General features: G+C 52.3%; 1 protein-coding gene and 1 pseudogene across 5 annotated transcripts in view; one reads left to right on the forward strand and one right to left on the reverse strand.

The window, feature by feature from the left end:
• Nucleotides 1-4,976: 4,976 nt before the first annotated feature.
• LOC145338713 (perforin-1-like) lies at nucleotides 4,977-5,927 on the forward strand (the record flags this gene model as incomplete). The annotated part of the gene is given in 3 exon segments (XM_080183113.1): nucleotides 4,977-5,135; nucleotides 5,137-5,334; nucleotides 5,336-5,927. Coding segments are annotated over 3 exon segments (870 nt in total), but the record flags the coding sequence as incomplete, so codon positions are not given.
• A 6,796-nt stretch (nucleotides 5,928-12,723) lies between these two features.
• LOC145338717 (perforin-1 pseudogene) overlaps nucleotides 12,724-22,944 on the reverse strand; it is a 30,993-nt pseudogene continuing 20,772 nt past the window's right edge. For 3 of the 4 annotated variants that reach the window (XR_013885869.1, XR_013885870.1, XR_013885868.1), the window contains one exon: nucleotides 12,724-14,518. The product of XR_013885869.1 is annotated as a perforin-1 pseudogene, transcript variant X2 (transcript). Of the gene's footprint in view, nucleotides 14,519-19,653; nucleotides 19,801-22,944 lie in introns of those variants that run through there. The other variant, XR_013885871.1, reaches the window with a different exon arrangement.

Here is a 22,944-nt window from a genome sequence, read left to right on the forward strand (position 1 = left end):
CTGTCTAATCCGATTGTGTTCTCCGTTTCCCCCTCGCCCTGTCTAATCCGATTGTGTTCTCCGTTTCCCCCCCCTCGCCCTGTCTAATCCAGATTGTGTTCTCCGTTTTCCCCCCCCTCGCCCTGTCTAATCCGATTGTGTTCTCCGTTTTCCCCCCTCGCCCTGTCTAATCCGTTGTGTTCTCCGTTTCCCCTCGCCCTGTCTAATCCGATTGTGTTCTCCGTTTCCCCCTCGCCCTGTCTAATCCGATTGTGTTCTCCGTTTCCCCCCCCTCGCCCTGTCTAATCCGATTGTGTTCTCCGTTTCCCCCTCGTCCTGTCTAATCCGATTGTGTTCTCCGTTTCCCCCCCCTCGTCCTGTCTAATCCGATTGTGTTCTCCGTTTCCCCCCCCCTCGTCCCTGTCTAATCCGATTGTGTTCTCCGTTTCCCCCTCGTCCTGTCTAATCCGATTGTGTTCTCCGTTCCCCCCCTCGTCCCTGTCTAATCCGATTGTGTTCTCCGTTTCCCCCCTCGTCCTGTCTAATCCGATTGTGTTCTCCGTTTCCCCCCTCGTCCTGTCTAATCCGATTGTGTTCTCCGTTTCCCCCCCCTCGTCCTGTCTAATCCGATTGTGTTCTCCGTTTCCCCCTCGCCCTGTCTAATCCGATTGTGTTCTCCGTTTCCCCCCCTCGCCCTGTCTAATCCGATTGTGTTCTCCGTTTCCCCCTCGCCCTGTCTAATCCGATTGTGTTCTCCGTTTCCCCCCCCTCGCCCTGTCTAATCCGATTGTGTTCTCCGTTTCCCCCCTCGCCCTGTCTAATCCGATTGTGCTCTCCGTTTCCCCCTCCTTGCCCTGTCTAATCCGATTGTGTTCTCCGTTTCCCCCTCGCCCTGTCTAATCCGATTGTGTTCTCCGTTTCCCCCTCGTCCCTGTCTAATCCGATTGTGTTCTCCGTTTCCCCCTCGCCCTGTCTAATCCGATTGTGTTCTCCGTTTCCCCCTCGCCCTGTCTAATCCGATTGTGTTCTCCGTTTCCCCTCGCCCTGTCTAATCCGATTGTGTTCTCCGTTTCCCCCCTCGCCCTGTCTAATCCGATTGTGTTCTCCGTTTCCCCCCTCGTCCTGTCTAATCCGATTGTGTTCTCCGTTTCCCCCTCGCCCTGTCTAATCCGATTGTGTTCTCCGTTTCCCCCTCGCCTGTCTAATCCGATTGTTTCTCCGTTTCCCCCCTCGCCCTGTCTAATCCGATTGTGTTCTCCGTTTTCCCCCCCCTCGCCCTGTCTAATCCGATTGTGTTCTCCGTTTTCCCCCCTCGCCCTGTCTAATCCGATTGTGTTCTCCGTTTCCCCCCCCTCGCCCTGTCTAATCCGATTGTGTTCTCCGTTTCCCCCCCTCGCCCTGTCTAATCCGATTGTGTTCTCCGTTTTCCCCCCCTCGCCCTGTCTAATCCGATTGTGTTCTCCGTTTCCCCCCTCGCCCTGTCTAATCCGATTGTGTTCTCCGTTTCCCCCTCGCCCTGTCTAATCCGATTGTGCTCTCCGTTTCCCCCCTCGCCCTGTCTAATCCGATTGTGTTCTCCGTTTCTCCCCCTCGCCCTGTCTAATCCGATTGTGTTCTCCGTTTCCCCCTCGCCCTGTCTAATCCGATTGTGTTCTCCGTTTCCCCCTCGTCCTGTCTAATCCGATTGTGTTCTCCGTTTCTCCCCCTCGCCCTGTCTAATGCGATTGTGTTCTCCGTTTCCCCCTCGCCCTGTCTAATCCGATTGTGCTCTCCGTTTCCCCTCGCCCTGTCTAATCCGATTGTGCTCTCCGTTTCCCCCTCGCCCTGTCTAATCCGATTGTGTTCTCCGTTTCCCCCTCGCCCTGTCTAATCCGATTGTGCTCTCCGTTTCCCCCTCGCCCTGTCTAATCCGATTGTGCTCTCCGTTTCCCCCTCGCCCTGTCTAATCCGATTGTGTTCTCCGTTTCCCCCTCGCCCTGTCTAATCCGATTGTGTTCTCCGTTTCTCCCCCCTCGCCCTGTCTAATCCGATTGTGTTCTCCGTTTCCCCCTCGCCCTGTCTAATCCGATTGTGCTCTCCGTTTCCCCTCGCCCTGTCTAATCCGATTGTGTTCTCCGTTTCCCCCTCGCCCTGTCTAATCCGATTGTGTTCTCCGTTTCTCCCCCCTCGCCCTGTCTAATCCGATTGTGTTCTCCGTTTCCCCCCCTCGCCCTGTCTAATCCGATTGTGTTCTCCGTTTCCCCCTCGCCCTGTCTAATCCGATTGTGCTCTCCGTTTCCCCCTCGCCCTGTCTAATCCGATTGTGCTCTCCGTTTCCCCTCGCCCTGTCTAATCCGATTGTGTTCTCCGTTTCCCCCTCGCCCTGTCTAATCCGATTGTGCTCTCCGTTTCCCCCTCGCCCTGTCTAATCCGATTGTGTTCTCCGTTTCCCCCTCGTCCTGTCTAATCCGATTGTGCTCTCCGTTTCCCCCTCGCCCTGTCTAATCCGATTGTGTTCTCCGTTTCCCCCTCGCCCTGTCTAATCCGATTGTGTTCTCCGTTTCCCCCTCGCCCTGTCTAATCCGATTGTGTTCTCCGTTTCCCCCCTCGTCCTGTCTAATCCGATTGTGTGTTCTCCGTTTCCCCCTCGCCCTGTCTAATCCGATTGTGTTCTCCGTTTCCCCCTTGCCCTGTCTAATCCGATTGTGTTCTCCGTTTCCCCCTCGCCCTGTCTAATGCGATTGTGTTCTCCGTTTCCCCCCTCCTTGCCCTGTCTAATCCGATTGTGTTCTCCGTTTCCCCCTCGCCCTGTCTAATCCGATTGTGCTCTCCGTTTCCCCCTCCTTGCCCTGTCTAATCCGATTGTGTTCTCCGTTTCCCCCCTCGCCCTGTCTAATCCGATTGTGTTCTCCGTTTCCCCCTCGCCCTGTCTAATCCGATTGTGTTCTCCGTTTCCCCCCCTCGCCCTGTCTAATCCGATTGTGTTCTCCGTTTCCCCCCCCTCGCCCTGTCTAATCCGATTGTGTTCTCCGTTTCCCCCTTGCCCTGTCTAATCCGATTGTGTTCTCCGTTTCCCCCCCCTCGCCCTGTCTAATCCGATTGTGTTCTCCGTTTCCCCCTCGCCCTGTCTAATCCGATTGTGTTCTCCGTTTCCCCCTCGCCCTGTCTAATCCGATTGTGTTCTCCGTTTCCCCCTCGCCCTGTCTAATGCGATTGTGTTCTCCGTTTCCCCCTCGCCCTGTCTAATGCGATTGTGTTCTCCGTTTCCCCCTCGCCCTGTCTAATCCGATTGTGTTCTCCGTTTCCCCCTTGCCCTGTCTAATCCGATTGTGTTCTCCGTTTCCCCCTTGCCCTGTCTAATGCGATTGTGTTCTCCGTTTCTCCCTCGCCCTGTCTAATCCGATTGTGTTCTCCGTTTCCCCCTCGCCCTGTCTAATCCGATTGTGTTCTCCGTTTCCCCCTCGCCCTGTCTAATCCGATTGTGTTCTCCGTTTCCCCCTCGCCCTGTCTAATCCGATTGTGTTCTCCGTTTCCCTCTCGCCCTGTCTAATCCGATTGTGCTCTCCGTTTCCCCCTCGCCCTGTCTAATCCGATTGTGTTCTCCGTTTCTCCCCCCTCGCCCTGTCTAATCCGATTGTGTCTCCGTTTCCCCCTCGCCCTGTCTAATCCGATTGTGTTCTCCGTTTCCCCCTCGTCCTGTCTAATCCGATTGTGTTCTCCGTTTCTCCCCCTCGCCCTGTCTAATGCGATTGTGTTCTCCGTTTCCCCCTCGCCCTGTCTAATCCGATTGTGCTCTCCGTTTCCCCCTCGCCCTGTCTAATCCGATTGTGCTCTCCGTTTCCCCTCGCCCTGTCTAATCCGATTGTGTTCTCCGTTTCCCCCTCGCCCTGTCTAATCCGATTGTGCTCTCCGTTTCCCCCTCGCCCTGTCTAATCCGATTGTGCTCTCCGTTTCCCCCTCGCCCTGTCTAATCCGATTGTGTTCTCCGTTTCCCCCTCGCCCTGTCTAATCCGATTGTGCTCTCCGTTTCCCCCTCGCCCTGTCTAATCCGATTGTGTTCTCCGTTTCCCCCTCGCCCTGTCTAATCCGATTGTGGTTCTCCGTTTCTCCCCCCTCGCCCTGTCTAATCCGATTGTGTTCTCCGTTTCCCCTCGCCCTGTCTAATCCGATTGTGCTCTCCGTTTCCCCCCCCTCGCCCTGTCTAATCCGATTGTGCTCTCCGTTTCCCCCTCGCCCTGTCTAATCCGATTGTGCTCTCCGTTTCCCCCTCGCCCTGTCTAATCCGATTGTGTTCTCCGTTCCCCCTCGCCCTGTCTAATCCGATTGTGCTCTCCGTTTCCCCTCGCCCTGTCTAATCGATTGTGTTCTCCGTTTCCCCCTCGTCCTGTCTAATCCGATTGTGCTCTCAGTTTCCCCCTCGCCCCTGTCTAATCCGATTGTGTTCTCCGTTTCCCCCTCGCCCTGTCTAATCCGATTGTGTTCTCCGTTTCCCCCTCGCCCTGTCTAATCCGATTGTGTTCTCCGTTTCCCCCTCGTCCTGTCTAATCCGATTGTGTTCTCCGTTTCCCCCTCGCCCTGTCTAATCCGATTGTGTTCTCCGTTTCCCCCTTGCCCTGTCTAATCCGATTGTGTTCTCCGTTTCCCCCTCGCCCTGTCTAATGCGATTGTGTTCTCCGTTTCCCCCTCCTTGCCCTGTCTAATCCGATTGTGTTCTCCGTTTCCCCCCTCGCCCTGTCTAATCCGATTGTGCTCTCCGTTTCCCCCTCCTTGCCCTGTCTAATCCGATTGTGTTCTCCGTTTCCCCCCTCGCCCTGTCTAATCCGATTGTGTTCTCCGTTTCCCCCCTCGCCCTGTCTAATCCGATTGTGTTCTCCGTTTCCCCCCCTCGCCCTGTCTAATCCGATTGTGTTCTCCGTTTCCCCCCCCTCGCCCTGTCTAATCCGATTGTGTTCTCCGTTTCCCCCCTCGCCCTGTCTAATCCGATTGTGCTCTCCGTTTCTCTCCTCGCTGCCCCCCAGGTGAAGGACTGCCTGCAGGTCGAGGCCGGGGTCCATTTCCAGGACAAGGTGGAGGCCAACGCCAAGTACCAGAGCTGCAAGGAGGCCAGCCAGAAGATGGAGGGCAAGCAGAGCTTCCACCAGGAGTACAAGGACCGGCTGAGCGAGATGGTGGGGGGCACAGGCCCAGGCGGGGCTGGACCTGCTCTTCTCCGAGGACCCCGGGGCCTTCTCCAGCTGGGTGGGCAGCCTGGCCTCCCAGCCGGGCGTCATCTACACGGTCCTGGAGCCCCTGCACCTGCTGGTCAGGCGCGGGGACCCCCGGCACGCCAACCTGCGCGCCTCCATCCGCCAGTACATCCTGCAGAGTGGGCAGGGCGGCAAACTGCTCGTCCCGGGCCTGCCCGCACGGGGCGCGGGCCGACCCCCGCCGCCCCTGCTCCTGCCGCTGCGCCGAGGACGCCCGCCAGGACAAGCAGTGCTGCCCCAAGGGCAGGGGCTGGGCCAAGCTGGGGGTGCTGGTCGACCGCGGGCGGGACCTCTGGGGCGACTACGGGAGCGCCACGGACGCCTACGTCAAGGCCTCCTACGGCCCCCTGCTGAGGGCCTCCACCGGGGTGGTCGCCAACGACAACAACCCCGTCTGGAACGTGACCCTCGACCTGGGCGACCTCCAGCTCCAGCCGGGGCTGGGCCTGCGGGTGGAGGTCTGGGACCGCGACAACGGCTACGACGACGACCTGCTGGGCTCCTGCGAGCAGCCCCTCACCGCCGGCCGCCACCCCCACGTCTGCTACTTCAGCTACGGCAGCCTGACCTTCCAGACGGTGCTGACCTGCGCCCCCCACTTGGGGGGCGCCACCTGCCGCGATTACGTGGCCCGCTCGGGGTGAGGCACCCTCTCGCGAACTCTGACCTCGCCTGTGCCCCCTCAATCCATCGCAAACGCACCTCAATCGTTTCCTCTCTCTCTCTCTCTCTCTCTCTCTCTTTGGAGGTCGAACATCTCAGGAGGGTCTGGTCAGCCAAATCTCCCAAGAGTTCACTCATTGCCAGACCCCTATCACTCCCCCCAAACTACTCAGCATGAGGAGAAGGGAGGGGGAGAAGAGGGGGCGGGGGGAGGCGGGAGCCTCAGGGGCAACTAAAACCCCCATTTAAACTCCCGGGCACATGTATCTCACTTTGCACCCCCCCCACCCCCCCAACAACCCCCACCCCCACCCCCAGCTTCGCTTCTCCACCAGGTGAGGAGTCGCAAATTTCACAGCCTCGTCCGCCGTTGGGTGCTGGGGATTCTGGTGGACGGGAGACGGACAGCGTCAGCTTCCACTCTCGCCCCTCCCACGTAACCCCCACCCCAGCTGCTCACCATCACCTCTTCAACCATCAATAATTCCCCTTTAGCTCCCCACCGCGGAGAGAGAGTCCCTGAAGGAGAGACTCCCTCTTTAACGGGGAGTCCCTGACGGAGAGACTCCCTCTTTAACAGGAGTCCCTGACGGAGAGACTCCCTCTTTAACGAGGGAGTCCCTGACAGGGAGACTCCCTCTTTAACAGGAGTCCCTGACGGAGAGACTCCCTCTTTAACGGGGGAGTCCCTGACAGAGAGACTCCCTTTTTAACGGGGGAGTCCCTGACAGAGAGACTCCCTCTTTAACAGGAGTCCCTGACGGAGAGACTCCCTCTTTAACGGGGGAGTCCCTGACGGAGAGACTCCCTCTTTAACGGGGGAGTCCCTGACAGAGAGAATCCCTCTTTAACGGGGGAGTCCCTGACAGAGAGACTCCCTCTTTAACGGGGGAGTCCCTGACAGAGAGACTCCCTCTTTAACGGGGGAGTCCCTGACGGAGAGACTCCCTCTTTAACGGGGGAGTCCCTGACAGAGAGACTCCCTTTTTAACGGGGGAGTCCCTGACAGAGAGACTCCCTCTTTAACAGGAGTCCCTGACGGAGAGACTCCCTCTTTAACAGGGGTCCATGAAGGAGAGACTCCCTCTTTAACAGGGGAGTCCCTGACGGAGAGACTCCCTCTTTAACACTTTGCCTCCTGTCTTGCTCGCGAAGACTGGGTGTGAAGTGCATTACGCTAAGGCCTATTTAAAGACTGCTCAGAGTAAAATACCTGTGCAATATATATAATAAATCGATGTATACAAGAAAACTTTGAGCAAAATGCAGCAATGTTTGTGGAGATTAATCAATGATGGTTCGACATGGATTGAATAAAAGCAAACTTTCTGAAAATACATTGAGCAGATTACAATGCCACAGGAATGACCTCATCAATATCAGTGAGAAATCAGTCTGTCACTGGTTCGATACTCCTCTCTGTCCCTCCTGAGAGAGAGAGAAAGAGACAGAGAGAGACAGCGAGAGAGAGAGACAGAGAGAGAGAGAGACACACACAAAGAGAGACAGAGAGAAAGGCAGATAGCGGGAAAGAGAGAGACAGAGGGAGAGAAAGAGGGTGAGAGAGAGAGAGAGACAGAGGGAGAGAGACAGAGAGAGAGAGACAGAGAGGGAGAGTGAGAGAGATAGGCAGAGACAGAAAGGGGGAGACAGACACGATGACAGCAAGGAAGGATGTCAGAGTGAGAGACAGGGAGACAATACGAGAGACAGAGTGAAAAACAGAGAGAGACAAAGAGGACAGAGAATAGAAAGAGCGAGGCAGACAGAGAGAGGAAGTTTTTATCAAAACAAACTTTATTTAAGAACACAGTTAGAATATAACAAAAAGAATTGGCATAAAAGTTGCCAGTTGAACTACTGAAACATGACAAAGTGTGATTCTTAACTGCTAGCCTATCTCTATAGTTCCAATTTAAGTAATATCCGCATAGACACATTTTGCTTCAGAACCAATTAGCATAAGAAAACAGATACACTCACATGGATGCTGGATTTGAAACACCACTGGACAGATAGAGAAAGTGTTCTGACACCCACATGGCAGTTTCCAAAGAAGGAGAGAGGCCGAGGTTCTGATTTTACTGGCATCCCCCCCGGAGCGGCATTTTCCATCAGCCTCGGGTGCAATCTGACGAGACTTGGGCAGGTGTGCCGTTGAAATACTGGCCCGAGTCGCTGGCAGATCCCGGTCTCCGGAATTCTCAGAGAGGGAAAGAACGACATCTCCCCGCGGCTCCCAAGCAGCAACTGAACGGGATGTGTCTCTGTGACCCGTCGCGTGACTCAGCCCTGCTCTGGTAAACTCCGGGGGGGAACGCCAAAACAATAACCTGGCATTAGTCCCACCTTCAAACAAACACGGTAGCAACTCACATTAACTACGCTGCTGCAATAACAACGGGACTGCCGGAAGGAAACTAAACAGCATCGATAACAAAACAAACTGTTATACAAATCCCACACAAAAAGGCATGACCCAAATACATTCCTTAAGTACACTGTATCGCCACAACAAGATGTGTAGGTTAGGGTGGATTGGCCATGCTAAATTGCCCTTAGTGTCCAAAGATGTGTAGGTTAGGGTGGATTGGCCATGCTAAATTGTCCCTTAGTGTCCAAAGATGTGCAGGTTAGGGTGGATTGGCCATGCTAAATTGCCCTTAGTGTCCAAAGATGTGTAGGTTAGGGTGGATTGGCCGTGCTAAATTGTCCCTTAGTGTCCAAAGATGTGCAGGTTAGGGTGGATTGGCCGTGCTAAATTGTCCCTTAGTGTCCAAAGATGTGTCGGTTTGGGGGATTGGCCGTGCTAAATTGTCCCTTAGTGTCCAAAGATGTGTAGGTTAGGGTGGATTGGCCATGCTAAATTGTCCCTTAGTGTCCAAAGACGTGTAGGTTAGGGGGGATTGGCCGTGCTAAATTGTCCCTTAGTGTCCAAAGATGTGTAGGTTAGGGTGGATTGGCCATGCTAAATTGTCCCTTAGTGTCCAAAGATGTGTAGGTTAGGGTGGATTGGCCGTGCTAAATTGTCCCCTTAGTGTCCAAAGATGTGTAGGTTAGGGTGGATTGGCCATGCTAAATTGTCCCTTAGTGTCCAAAGACGTGTAGGTTAGGGGGGATTGGCCGTGCTAAATTGTCCCTTAGTGTCCAAAGATGTGTAGGTTAGGGTGGATTGGCCATGCTAAATTGTCCCTTAGTGTCCAAAGATGTGTAGGTTAGGGTGGATTGGCCGTGCTAAATTGTCCCCTTAGTGTCCAAAGATGTGTAGGTTAGGGTGGATTGGCCGTGCTAAATTGCCCCTTAGTGTCCAAAGATGTGTAGGTTAGGGTGGATTGGCCGTGCTAAATTGTCCCTTAGTGTCCAAAGATGTGCAGGTTAGGGTGGATTGGCCGTGCTAAATTGTCCCTTAGTGTCCAAAGATGTGTAGGTTAGGGTGGATTGGCCGTGCTAAATTGCCCCTTAGTGTCCAAAGATGTGTAGGTTAGGGTGGATTGGCCGTGCTAAATTGTCCCTTAGTGTCCAAAGATGTGTAGGTTAGGGTGGATTGGCCGTGCTAAATTGTCCCTTAGTGTCCAAAGATGGTTAGTTGGATTGGCCGTGCTAAATTGTCCCTTAGTGTCCAAAGATGTGTAGGTTAGGGTGGATTGGCCGTGCTAAATTGTCCCTTAGTGTCCAAAGATGGTTAGTTGGATTGGCCGTGCTAAATTGTCCCTTAGTGTCCAAAGATGGTTAGTTGGATTGGCCATGGGGAATGTTGGGGCCACATGGAGAGGGCCTGGGTACGATTGAGATTCAGTTCAGATTTGATGTGCCTCTAATGTGCTGTAGGTATTTTACAATCATTTATTCCTTGGGGTGTGCAGGTGAGGAACGCAGGACAGGAGGGAATCGGAGACTGGGAAGGTCACTGCGCGAGCTTCAGGGGGAGGTGTGAGGGGGGAGTGCTGAGGTTTCGAGGGTTGGCTCCTCCTGTGCTGGATGTGAAGGAGCCACATCCGGTACAGCTGACAGTCCAGAAAGCCCCTCACCATCCTCTGAAAGGGGCTGGACTGCAGTCTGCAGGAAGCTGAGAGGATCCGAGGCAGGCTGCGGCCTAGTCAGACGACAGGCCTCCAGGGCTGCGGAGAGCTGCTCGAGGAGGCAGGTAACACTGTAGCGGACATCATCCAGCAGGAGGAGGGGGGCAAGCCTGTCGGGATTCAGCTCCTGCCGGTCGTCAAGCACCAACTGGGAGCATTCCTGGAAGATGGAGGAGGCCCGATAGTTTCCCAGCAGCCTCAGCGTGTTGCTCAGGTTCCTCCAGGTTTGGTAGACGACCGAAGTCCTCGGAGACCCACCAACTGCAGACGCTTGGTGGAGAAATTCTTCCCGTTGAACCAGATCCCCTTCACAGCTGTGCAAACAACCTCTGCAGAGTGTGAACTCGCTCCCAGATCTTTTGCTTTCTGGTTGACAGCATGTTAAAGAGCCCCACCCCTTCCACTCTGTGACTGACAGTTGTGCGTGGATAAGCTGTGACCTTTCTGCCTCCGCTATGAGCATCCATTTTCCAGCAAGAATACATTCAATCCGGCCCCTTTACTGGTGCGTATGATGATGAGCCAGATTCACCAACAGTGCGGAACACACCCCACAAATTTCTCTCTGTCAGGGATCCCCTGTTAAAGAGGGAGTCTCTCCATGAGGGTCTGCCCTGTTAAAGAGGGAGTCTCTCTGTCAGGGACCCCTGTTAAAGAGGGAGTCTCTCTGTCAGGGACTCCTGTTAAAGAGGGAGTCTCTCTGTCAGGGACCCCTGTTAAAGAGGGAGTCTCTCTGTCAGGGACTCCTGTTAAAGAGGGAGTCTCGCCGTCAGGGACTCCCCTGTTAAAGAGGGAGTCTCTCTGTCAGGGACTCCTGTTAAAAAGGGAGTCTCTCCGTCAGGGACTCCTGTTAAAAAGGGAGTCTCTCTGTCAGAGACTCCTGTTAAAGAGGGAGTCTCTGTCAGGGACTCCTGTTAAAGAGGGAGTCTCTCTGTCAGGGACCTCTGTTAAAGAGGGAGTCTCTCCATCAGGGACTCCCCTGTTAAAGAGGGAGTCTCTCTGTCCGGGACTCCTGTTAAAGAGGGAGTCTCTCTGTCAGGGACCTCTGTTAAAGAGGGAGTCTCTCCATCAGGGACTCCCCTGTTAAAGAGGGAGTCTCTCTGTCCGGGACTCCTGTTAAAGAGGGAGTCTGTTGATAACTTTGGGGACTGAGCTATCAGGAGGATGTGACAGAGTTTATGACTCATCAGTTTGCTTGATATGGGGCAGAGTTGAGGTTCTGCTGACCACAGTGAAGAGGACAGATACAGTTCCAGCATCTGTATCGAGCGTGAGAAGGAGAGAGGAGGGTGAGAGCACATGGCGAGGTGTCAACCACTCTTCTCCATTCCTCTGTCCCTCTGAGTCCACCATCCTCCCGTGTGGGAAACTGAGAGAAACCTCAGCCACCATCAGAAGCTGACAGAAACACGGATAGAGGTTTCACACATCAAATATATCTCTACGTCAACCTACCCCTTCACTTCACACCACCGGTGTCTGCCTGGACCCCACTATTGCAACATCAGCGTTGAGGGAGTGCCGCACTGTGGGAGGGTCGGTGCTGAGGGAGCGCCGCACTGTGGGAGGATCGGTGCTGAGGGAGCGCCGCACTGTGGGAGGATCGGTGCTGAGGGAGCACCGCACTCTGGGAGGGTCGGTGCTGAGGGAGCGCCGCACTGTGGGAGGGTCGGTGCTGAGGGAGTCCCGCACTAAGGGAGGGTCAGTGCTGAGGAAACACCGCACTGTGGGAGGGTCAGTGTTGAGGGAGTCCCGCACTGTGGGAGGGTCAGTGCTGAGGAAACACCGCACTGTGGGAGGGTCGGTGCTGAGGGAGTCCCGCACTGTGGGAGGGTCAGTGCCGAGGGAGCGCCGCACTGCGGGAGGGTCGGTGCTGATGTTACATGGAGTAGTTGTGTTACACCCGGAATGGTCCAAAGATGTGTAGGTTAGGGTGCATTGGCCATGCTAAATTGCCCCTTAGTTTCCAAAGGTGTGTCGGTTCGGTGGATGCTCTCTTCCTCCAAGCATAACTGATTAGAGAAAAGCTTTGTGCACCCACCAACCTCTCCGACTGAACCTCAATGTGTCCCCGGAGCACCCCACACAGACTAATCACACGTCACAGGCTAAATGCTTCTCAATTGCATTTATTGGAAAATGTAAGATTATACAGATGCAAGAGCAGTTCAGCAAGCCTTCATGTTTGTCGCTGCACCGCCTGGTGTGCGGAATCCCTTGCTTTACTGTGATTCATTCAAAGCATCTCTTTAGCTCAAAGCTTTTAGCGTTGCTGCTGCGATAGGGAGCCTCCACTGGAATGCCGGTTGAGGGAGTTGGGATCCGGGCCTGGAGGAGTGTCTGGAATTGGGTGACAGACAGTTCATTCGAACCTGATTGGCCTCTGGACCGAGGCTGATCGTGGCACCTCCACCCGGGTGTCATGGGCGATTCTGGAACCCTTGACGGGGTGTTGAGACGGTTGGGGGGGATGTTTGGGGGCGGGGTGTCTCTCTGATCGACCCCATTCTGAGGTGACCTGGTGACAAAGAATTGTCCTGATTTATTGTACCCGCTCCGCGGAGATCAGAAGCCAGTCTGGGGGGGGGGGGGGGGGGGGGGTGGATGGGAGTTTATCTCAATCCCCTCCGGTCAAATTGAGGGGCTGGTACCTTGGGCAGGCTGGCAGTTTTGGGAAGCAAGGACCAGGATTCTCCCGGAGGCAGGATCGGGACGGAGCAGAGGGGAGCGGGCACCGCTCTTCAGTGGGTGGGGAGAGAGGAAGGTGGGAGGGGAGGGGTAGCCATAAACGGGGACAGGGGGCAAAACCCCAGATCTCAGGCCAGTACGACCGAGGGAGGGGCCTCTTCCGCTGGAGGTGGAGTGGGGAAGACCGGGAGCAGGGTGGAATTGGCGGATCCCAGGTCGGGGGTAAAGGCAGGTCCGTCAGGCCGGGGTGTGTAATCCTGGCAGGTGGAACCCCCGAGGTGGGGACCACAGGTGAAGGTGTAGGAGTAGGTCACCTTGCCGTACTTGAGGTAACAGGTCTTCTGGTGGGTCCCGGAGAGTAGTGTCTCTTTACACTCGCCCAGCAGGTCATCCCTGCTGGTGGAGTCGCTGTCCCAGACCTGGATTATTAATCTGAGTCCATTTCCTCCAATGACCTCCCCCAAGTCCAGCTTGGTGTTCCATTTGGGGTTGTTGTTGTTGGAGATGACCGTGGTCTGGGCTTTGGCCTGGCCGAACTTGACAATGACATAGCCATCCGTCCTACCAATGGTGTCACCCCAGAGGTCGCGGCCTTGCTCGACCGTCACCGTCAGCCTCCCGATGCCCTTCTCCTTGGGGCAGCACTGCCTGTCCACTCTCGTGTCCCCCGCGCAATAGCAGGAGCAGGTCTTCCTGTCCCGCCGGAACGAGCCAGCGGGGCATTGTGTGACCGCGCAGCTCTGGGTCAGGGCGTTGGTTGTGATGTACTTGCTGATGTAGTCCCTCAGGATGGCGTATCGGGCATCGTTGGTGGGCAGGAGGTGGTGGAGGGGCTTCAGGCCGTAACTCACCACGCCCGGCTGTGTGTTCAGAGTGTCCATCCAGTGGGTGAAGGCCCTCCTAGCCCCCGGGGAGAAGATGTCGACCCGTGTGGCGGAGCCCCCAAATACTTCAATCTCCCGGTCAGAAAATACTTGGCTCATGCTCGCTCGGTGCGCCATCGAAGTGGCCAGTGCTTTGCACCGCTCATAGCCCACCGATGGTCCTATAAATCCCGCCTGGACACCGGCTTCTGTCTCGAGGCAGTCCTTTACCTTCTCCACAGTGGCGCCGGAGAATACCACCTTGCAGGTTTGTATGGCCGTTACCTCCCTGATGCGCCCACCCAGAGTAACGTCCTGGATGAAGTGGGTGCCATAGGTTTGCACCAGGTCCTTGTACTTGGTATCACTGTTGTTGTTCCAGGTTTTCGGCAGGGCATCCAGGGCTCGGGCAAATTCGGGACTCAGGCGTGGCTGAGTCTTCACTCGATACCGATATTTACGGCACAGGAACTCCTGTCTGGTGAAGCTGTAATGGTCCGACTTGGCCCGACTGGTGCTGAAGCCGGTCAACTTTGATCTGGACCCGCCGATCATCCAGTTGACGGTGGTGCCAGGCTTGGGGCCCACCTTGAGGTCCATCTCCCAGCCGTTGGATATCATCGAGGTGGCGGACTTCAGCAGCTCTGCGGCCGAGCGGTAGAGGCGGCTGGACACATCATGCCGGCACTGCTGCTGGACCCTCCAGTCCACCAGCGAGAGGGGCAGCCGCTGGCGGGTGCCAGAGAGCAGCTGGTTGCGGCAGAGGACGCAGCTGCCATTCGCGTTCCTCCAGGTGTTGACATCGATCACGGAGGCCGCTTTGCTCTGTAGGGTCACCATGTCGTAGCCGGGCCCTGCCAGGCTGGCCCCTGGCACACTGCGGGCAGAGCGGCACTCCTGAGCACTGGCCGTGTTGCAGCTGCCGGAGACATTTCCTGCCAGGAGGCAGAGGAGGAGAAAATGGGTGACCCAGAGTCTTGTGACTGGCACCATGGCATCGAGGGCACAGCTGCAGAAAAACCTGAGAAATGGAGAGAAGATTGTTAGAGTGAGTCTCACCTTCACTGATGCCTTTTGAAGAAGGAATTTTTGAATGCTTGGCTGAGCTGCTAATTTGACCAAAAGATTCTGCTCAGCAGGGTTGTTGCTACAGCTATTAAGGGGAACCTGAACTCCATTTTGATTTAATAATGGGCAGTTCATAAAATGCTGCTTTTGCCAAGGGGTGGAGGGTGTAATATAGTCTTTGTTTTTTTTTTGACAGATTTTTGAGCATCCCAATGTTATTGTAGGACGAGGGTGCTGAGGACAAGCTTGTCAATGGGTAGGTGATGTGGTATTAGTGAGTATGAGATGGTGCGGGGGAGTGACAGTGCAATGGGGAGTGATGGGTGGATATTGGGAGTGAGGGGTTAAAAGTGAGAGAATGGTTTGAGAATTGTGGGGGAGGTGGTTATGGGGGAGGTACGGTAGGGGTAGTCCAGCAGAGTGAAACATGGGTAATGGGTTCTGAGGGTGGTTGTGTAGAGTAGAGCAAAGAGTTCTGTCTCTGCAGGAGCCAGGCAGGGAAGAATGGCTATTGGGGATTCAGGAATATTCGGGCTGTATGGAACCTATGAGGTGGGTAGAAGGTATAGAGGGGGCATGAGGTTTCTCGATGGGTTGTCTGGGGACCTGAAATGGAAGGACTATAACAGGGCAATAAGGGGCTATGGCAGGGTGAGTGATGGATGGTGTCTGAGGTGAGTGGGGGGATGGTGACGGTGGAATCTTTGATCTTGATTTTATTTAAGTTTTTATTGTCACAATTTACTGAGATTCCCAGGAGTGACGTACAGACACAATCTCACAGTAAAACACCAGGTTAAAGAGCAGACACAATCTCACAGCAAAACACCAGGTTAAAGAGCAGACACAATCTCACAGTAAAACACCAGGTTAAAGAGCAGACACAATCTCACAGTAAAACACCAGGTTAAAGAGCAGACACAATCTCACACTAAAACACCAGGTTAAAGAGCAGACACAATCTCACAGTAAAACACCAGGTTAAAGAGCAGACATAATCTCACAGTAAAACACCAGGTTAAAGAGCAGACATAATCTCACAGTAAAACACCAGGTTAAAGAGCAGACACAATCTCACAGTTAAACACCAGGTTAAAGAGCAGACACAATCTCACAGTAAAACACCAGGTTAAAGAGCAGACACAATCTCACAGTAAAACACCAGGTTAAAGAGCAGACACAATCTCACAGTAAAACACCAGGTTAAAGAGCAGACACAATCTCACAGTAAAACACCAGGTTAAAGAGCAGACACAATCTCACAGTTAAACACCAGGTTAAAGAGCAGACACAATCTCACAGTAAAACACCAGGTTAAAGAGCAGACACAATCTCACAGTAAAACACCAGGTTAAAGAGCAGACACAATCTCACAGTAAAACACCAGGTTAAAGTCCCGTGTGCGTGTTATTCTATATAAACCACCCCGAACCCCTCGATTAGATTCCAGTCTGTAACTCACTCCCGGGTATCTGTTATTCTATATAAACCACCCTGAACCCCTCGATTAGATTCCAGTCTGTAACTCACTCCCGGGTATCAGTTGTTCTATATATAAACTACCCCGAACCCCTCGATCAGATTCCAGTCAGTAACTCACTCCCGGGTATCTGTTATTCTATATATAAACCATCCCGAGCCCCTCGATTAGATTCCAGTCTGTAAGTCACTCCCGGGTATCTGTTATTCTATATATAAACCACCCCGAACCCCTCGATTAGATTCCGGTCTGTAACTCACTCCCGGGGATCTGTTATTCTGTATATAAACCACCCCGAGCCCCTCGATTAGATTCCAGTCTGTAACTCACTCCCGGGTATCTGTTATTCTATATATAAACCACCCTGAACCCCTCGATTAGATTCCAGTCTGTAACTCACTCCCGGGTATCTGTTATTCTATATATAAACCACCCCGAACCCCTCGATTATATTCCAGTCTGTAACTTACTCCCGGGTATCTGTTATTCTATATATAAACCACCCCGAACCCCTCGATCAGAATCCAGTCTGTATCTCACTCCCGGGCATTTGTTATTCTATATATAAACCACCACCAAACCCTCGATTAGATTCCAGTCTGTAACTCACTCCCGGGTATCTGTTATTCTGTATATAAACCACCACCAAAACCTCGATTAGATTCCAGTCTGTAACTCACTCCCGGGTATCTGTTATTCTATATATAAACCATCCCGAACCCCTCGATTAGATTCCAGTCTTTAACTCACTCCCGGGTATCTGTTATTCTATATATAAACCACCCTGAACCCCTCGATTAGATTCCAGTCTGTAACTCACTCCCGGGTATCAGTTGTTCTATATATAAACTACCCCGAACCCCTCGATCAGATTCCAGTCTGTAACTCACTCCCAGGTATCTGTTGTTCCAAATATAAACCACCCCGAACCCCTCGATTAGAATCCAGTCTGTAACTCACTCCCAGGTATCTGTTATTCTATATATAAAACACCCCAAACCCCTCAATTAGATTCCAGTTTGTAACTCACTCCCAGGTATCTGTTATTCTATATATAAACCACCCCAAACCTCTCGATCAGATTCCAGTCTGTAACTCACTCCCGGGTATCTGTTATTCTATATATAAACTATCCCGGATCCCTCGACTAGACTCCAGTCAGTAACTCACTCCCGGGTATCTGTTATTCTATATATAAACCATCCCGAGCCCCTCGATCAGATTCCAGTCTGTAAGTCACTCCCGGGTATCTGTTATTCTATATATAAACCACACCGAACCCCTCGATTAGATTCCGGTCTGTAACTCACTCCCGGGATCTGTTATTCTGTATATAAACCACCCCGAACCCCTCGATTATATTCCAGTCTGTAACTTACTCCCGGGTATCTGTTATTCTATATATAAACCACCCCGAACCCCTCGATCAGAATCCAGTCTGTATCTCACTCCCGGGCATTTGTTATTCTATATATAAACCACCACCAAACCCTCGATTAGATTCCAGTCTGTAACTCACTCCCAGGTATCTGTTATTCTATATATAAAACACCCCAAACCCCTCAATTAGATTCCAGTTTGTAACTCACTCCCAGGTATCTGTTATTCTATATATAAACCACCCTGAACCCTTGATTACATTCCAGTCTGTAACTCACTCCCGGGTATCTGTTATTCTATACATAAACCACCCCGAACCTCTCGATCAGATTCCAGTCTGTAACTCACTCCCGGGTATCTATTATTCTATATATAAACCACCCCGAACCCCTCGATTAGATTCCAGTCTGTAACTCACTCCCGGGTATCTGTTATTCTATATAAACCACCCTGAACCCCTCGATTAGATTCCAGTCTGTAACTCACTTCCTGGTATCTGTTATTCTATATGTAAACCACCCCGAACCCCTCGATTAGATTCCAGTCTGTAACTCACTCCCGGGCATCTGTTATTCTATATATAAACCACCCCGAACCCCTTGATCAGATTCCAGTCTGTAACTCACTCTCGGGTGTCTGTTATTCTGTATATAAACCACCCCGAGCCCCTCTATCAGATTCCAGTCTGTAATTCACTCCTGGGTATCTGTTATTCTATATATAAACCACCCCGAACCCCTCGATCAGATTCCAGTCTGTAACTCACTCCCAGGTATCTGTTACTCTATATATAAACCACCCCGGATCCCTCGATTAGATTCCAGTCTGTAACTCACTCCCGGGTATCTGTTATTCTATATATAAACCACCCTGAACCCCTCGATTAGATTCCAGTCTGTAACTCACTCCCGGGTATCTGTTATTCTGTATATAAACCACCCCGAACCCCTCGATTAGAATCCAGTCTGTACTGACTCCCGGGTATCTGTTATTCTATATATAAACCACCCCGAACCCCTTGATTAGATTCCAGTCTGTAACTCACTCCCGGGTATCTGTTATTCTATATATAAACCACCCCGAACCCCTCGATTAGATTTCAGTCTGTAACTCACTCCCGGGTATCTGTTATTCTATATATAAACCACCACCAAACCCTCGATTAGATTCCAGTCTGTAACTCACTCCCGGGTATCTGTTATTTTATATATGAACCACCCCGAACCCCTCGATTAGATTCCAGTCTGTAACTCACTCCCGGGTATCTGTTATTTTTTATATAAACCACCCCGAACCCCTCGATTAGATTCCAGTCTGTAACTCACTCCCGGGTATCTGTTATTCTATATATAAACCACCCCGAACCCCTCGATTAGATTCCAGTCTGTAACTCACTCCCGGGTACCTGTTATTCTATATATAAACCACCCCGAACCCCTCGATTAGATTCCAGTCTGTAACTCACTCCCGGGTATCTGTTATTCTATATATAAACCACCCCGAACCCCTCGATTAGATTCCAGTCTGTAACTCACTCCCGGGTACCTGTTATTCTATATATAAACCACCCCGAACCCCTCGATTAGATTCCAGTCTGTAACTCACTCCCGGGTATCTGTTATTCTATATATAAACCACCCCGAACCCCTCGATTAGATTTCAGTCTGTAACTCACTCCCGGGTATCTGTTATTCTATATATAAACCACCACCAAACCCTCGATTAGATTCCAGTCTGTAACTCACTCCCGGGTATCTGTTATTCTACATATAAACCACCCTGAACCCCTCAATTAGATTCCAGTCTGTAACTCACTCCCGGGTATCTGTTATTCTCTATATAAACCACCCCGGAACCCTTCGATTAGATTCCAGTCTGTAACTCACTCCCGGGTATCTGTTATTCTATATATAAACCACCCCGAACCCCTCGATTAGTTTCCAGTCTGTAACTCACTCCCGGGTATTTGTTATTCTATATATAAACCACCCCGAACCCCTCGATTAGATTCCAGTCTGTAACTCACTCCCGGGTATTTGTTATTCTATATATAAACCACCCCGAACCCCTCGATTAGATTCCAGTCTGTAACTCACTCCCGGGTATCTGTTATTCTATATATAAACCACCCCGAACCCCTCGATTAGATTCCAGTCTGTAACTCACTCCCGGGTATCTGTTATTTGCGTTGAGTTCCCTTTACCTCCCCACCCCTTGGCGTCCCTCACCTGAGGAAGCTTCGCACTCAGTCAGAGGGCTGGCGATCGGTGTCTGAGACACGAGGCTGTGTGACATTTATACTAACCCAATCCCTGACCACAAGACAGAGCAGAGAGCAGTTCACACTCAATGATTCAGACATGTGGTTTGACAGAGAGAGAGAGAGAGAGACAGAGAGAGAGACAGAGAGAGAGAGAGACAGAGACAGAGAGAGACAGAGACAGAGAGAGAGACAGAGAGAGAGAGAGACAAAGACAAACAGAGGGTGGGAGAAAGAGAGAGACAGAGCGAGAGGAAGACAGAGTGAGAGGGATGGCGACAAAGAGAGTGAGAGAGACAGAGAGACAGAGAGAGAGGGAGACAGTGAGATAGAGATTTCAAGAAAGAGAGAGAGACAGAGAGAGAGAGAGAGAGAGATTTCGAGAAGAGAGAGAGCGAGACACAGAGAGAAACAGAGGAAGAGAGACAGAGACAGATAGACAGAGAAAGAGAGAGGCAGAGGGACAGTCAGTGAGGAAGACAGATAGAGAGAGACAGAGGCAGAGAGAGAGAGTGAGACAGAGTTAGAGGGAGAGAGAGAGGGAGACAGAGTTAGAGGGAGAGAGAGAGGAAGACAGAGACAGAGAGAAACAGTGAGAGAGGGAGAGAGAGAGAGACAGAGTCAGAGAGAGACAGGCAAAAACAGAGAGACAGAGAGAAACAGACGGACAGTGAGAGAGACCCAGAAGGAGAGAGAAGGCGAGACAGAGTGAGAGAGAGACAGAGAGAGACCGACAGACAAACAGATAGAGAGACAGAGTGAGAGATATGGAGAATTTGGAAGGGAGGGAGAAAGTCAAAGGGTGAGAAAGAGGGGAAGAAAGAGGAGGTGAAAGCTGCCAAGCCCTATGTGCTCAGATCCAGCTGAGAGCAGAACCCAGATGGACAGATGATGACACTGGGGTGTTTCCTGATTGGGAGTCAGTCAAGTGGGAGGCACTGAGGCCCTTGCAATGGGCTCGGGTGCCCAGGGTCGCTCGGTGCCTCACCAGCTCTGCAAGGGTCGCCAACCTAGCTGGTGCCGAGTGTAAGAGCCCCGAGGAACTGCCCCCACAGCTCGGAGAATTACTAGAGCTCTGAGGCGAATGAGACTGAATTGCTGAGGGCTGTGGCACACCATTTATTGATGGCTGGAGAAACAATGGAAGTCTCAAGGGCTGGAAATGAGAGGGAAAGTCTTGAGCAGGGTATAAACGTGGAGTGGAGTCCCTGTGCTATCGAGATATTTGGGATTGGAGAGTTAACGTTGCTGAAATACAGTTATTTTGACCTTCAGTTAACTCCAGCGATGGAAAGATGGTAGGACTGGAGGGTCTCAATGACATTATTGTTACTAGAGAGGCTGTGCTCAACAGACTGAAGGGACTGATTGTGGACAAGTCCCCAGGACCGAACAGAATGCATCCAAGGGTTCTGAAAGAAATGGCGAAGTGATAGTGGATGCCTTGGTGGTTATTTTCCAAACGTCGCTGGATTCCAGGGAAGTGCCAGAAGATTGGAAAACGGCTAATGTTACGCCGTTGTTTAAGAAGGGTGGCAGGCAAAAGGCAGGGAATTATAGGCTGGTTAGTTTAACGTCTGTTGTAGGTAAAATGTTAGAATCCGTCATCAAGGAGGAAATAGCGAGGCATCTTGAGGGGAATTGCTTGATAGAGCAGACGCAGCACGGTTTCGTTAAGGGGAAGTCGTGTCTGACGAATTTATTGGAGTTCTATGAGGATGTGTCTAGGGCGGTGGATAGAGGAGAGCCGGTGGATGTGGTCTTTCTTGATTTTCAGAAGGCGTTTGACAAGGTGCCTCACAAGAGGTTATTACAGAAGGTAAGGGGGCATGGAGTTGGGGGTGGGGTGTTAGCGTGGATAGAGGATTGGCTGTCAAATAGGAGGCAGAGAGTGGGGGTCGATGGGTGCTATTCGGATTGGCGGTTGGTGACTAGTGGAGTGCCCCAGGGGTCGGTGCTGGGGCCTCAGCTATTTACCATTTATATAGATGATCTGGAGGAGGGAACCGAGTGTATGGTGTCGAAATTTGCTGAAGACACCAAGGTTGGTGGAACGGCAAATTGCGCAGAGGGTGTGGAGAGTCTGCAGAAGGATCTAGATAGGCTGGGCGAATGGGCCAGGAAATGGCAAATGGAATTTAATGTTGGCAAGTGTGAGGTGGTCCACTTTGGTAGGAAGAATGGTAGGAAGGATTATTACTTACGTGGCGAAAAACTGCAGCAGGCGACGGTGCAGAGGGATCTCGGGGTCCTTGTGCATGAGTCGCAAAAACCCAGCTTGCAGGTGCAGCAGGTGGTCAGGAAGGCGAATGGGATGCTGGCCTTCATAGCGAGGGGGATTGAATATAAAAATAGGGAGGTCTTGCTGCGGCTGTACAGGACACTGGTGAGGCCGCAGCTGGAGTACTGTGTGCAGTTTTGGTCGCCGCACCTGCGCAAGGATATTTTGGCCCTGGAGGGAGTGCAGAGGAGGTTTACTAGGCTGATACCGGAGTTGAGGGGGTTGAGCTATGACGAGAGGCTGAATAAACTAGGCTTGTACTCGTTAGAGTTTAGAAGAATGAGGGGAGATCTCACTGAGACGTATAAGATGATAAATGGGATGGATAGGATAGAGGTGGAGAGACTCTTCCCGCTCAGAAAGGACAGTAGGACTAGGGGGCACAGCGTCAAGATAAAGGGGGGGCAGTTTAGAACGGTGTTGAGGAGGAACTTCTTCACTCAAAGGGTGGTGAATCTCTGGAATTCTCTGCCCGTTGAAGTGGTGGAGGCTGCCTCGCTAAATATTTTTAAGAAGCGGGTTGATGGGTTTTTGATAAGAGAGGGGATTAAGGGTTATGGGGAGAGGGCGGGAAAGTGGAACTGAGCCACGACAGATCAGCCATGATCTTATTGAATGGCGGGGCAGGCTCGAGGGGCTAGATGGCCTACTCCTGCTCCTATTTCTTATGTTCTTATGTTCTTGGACAGTAGAAGTGTTTGATGAAGACATTAGTCCTGAGTGTGACAATTACTGTTAAAGAGGATGTTAAAGATCCCGGTTAAAGAGGGAGTCTCTCTGTCAGGGACCCCGTTAAAGAGGGAGTCTCTCTGTCAGGGACTCCCCTGTTAAAGAGGGAGTCTCTCTGTCAGGGACTCCCCTGTTCAAGAGGGAGTCTCTCCGTCAGGGACTCCCATGTTAAAGAGGGAGTCTCTCTGTCAAGGACTCCTGTTAAAGAGGGAGTCTGTCGATAACTTTGGGGACTGAGCTATCAGGAGG

This window comes from Carcharhinus amblyrhynchos, unplaced genomic scaffold (genome assembly GCF_965287045.1).
Source record: "Carcharhinus amblyrhynchos unplaced genomic scaffold, sCarAmb.v2.hapA chromosome_153, whole genome shotgun sequence".
In the NCBI taxonomy this organism is placed as follows: domain Eukaryota; kingdom Metazoa; phylum Chordata; class Chondrichthyes; order Carcharhiniformes; family Carcharhinidae; genus Carcharhinus; species Carcharhinus amblyrhynchos.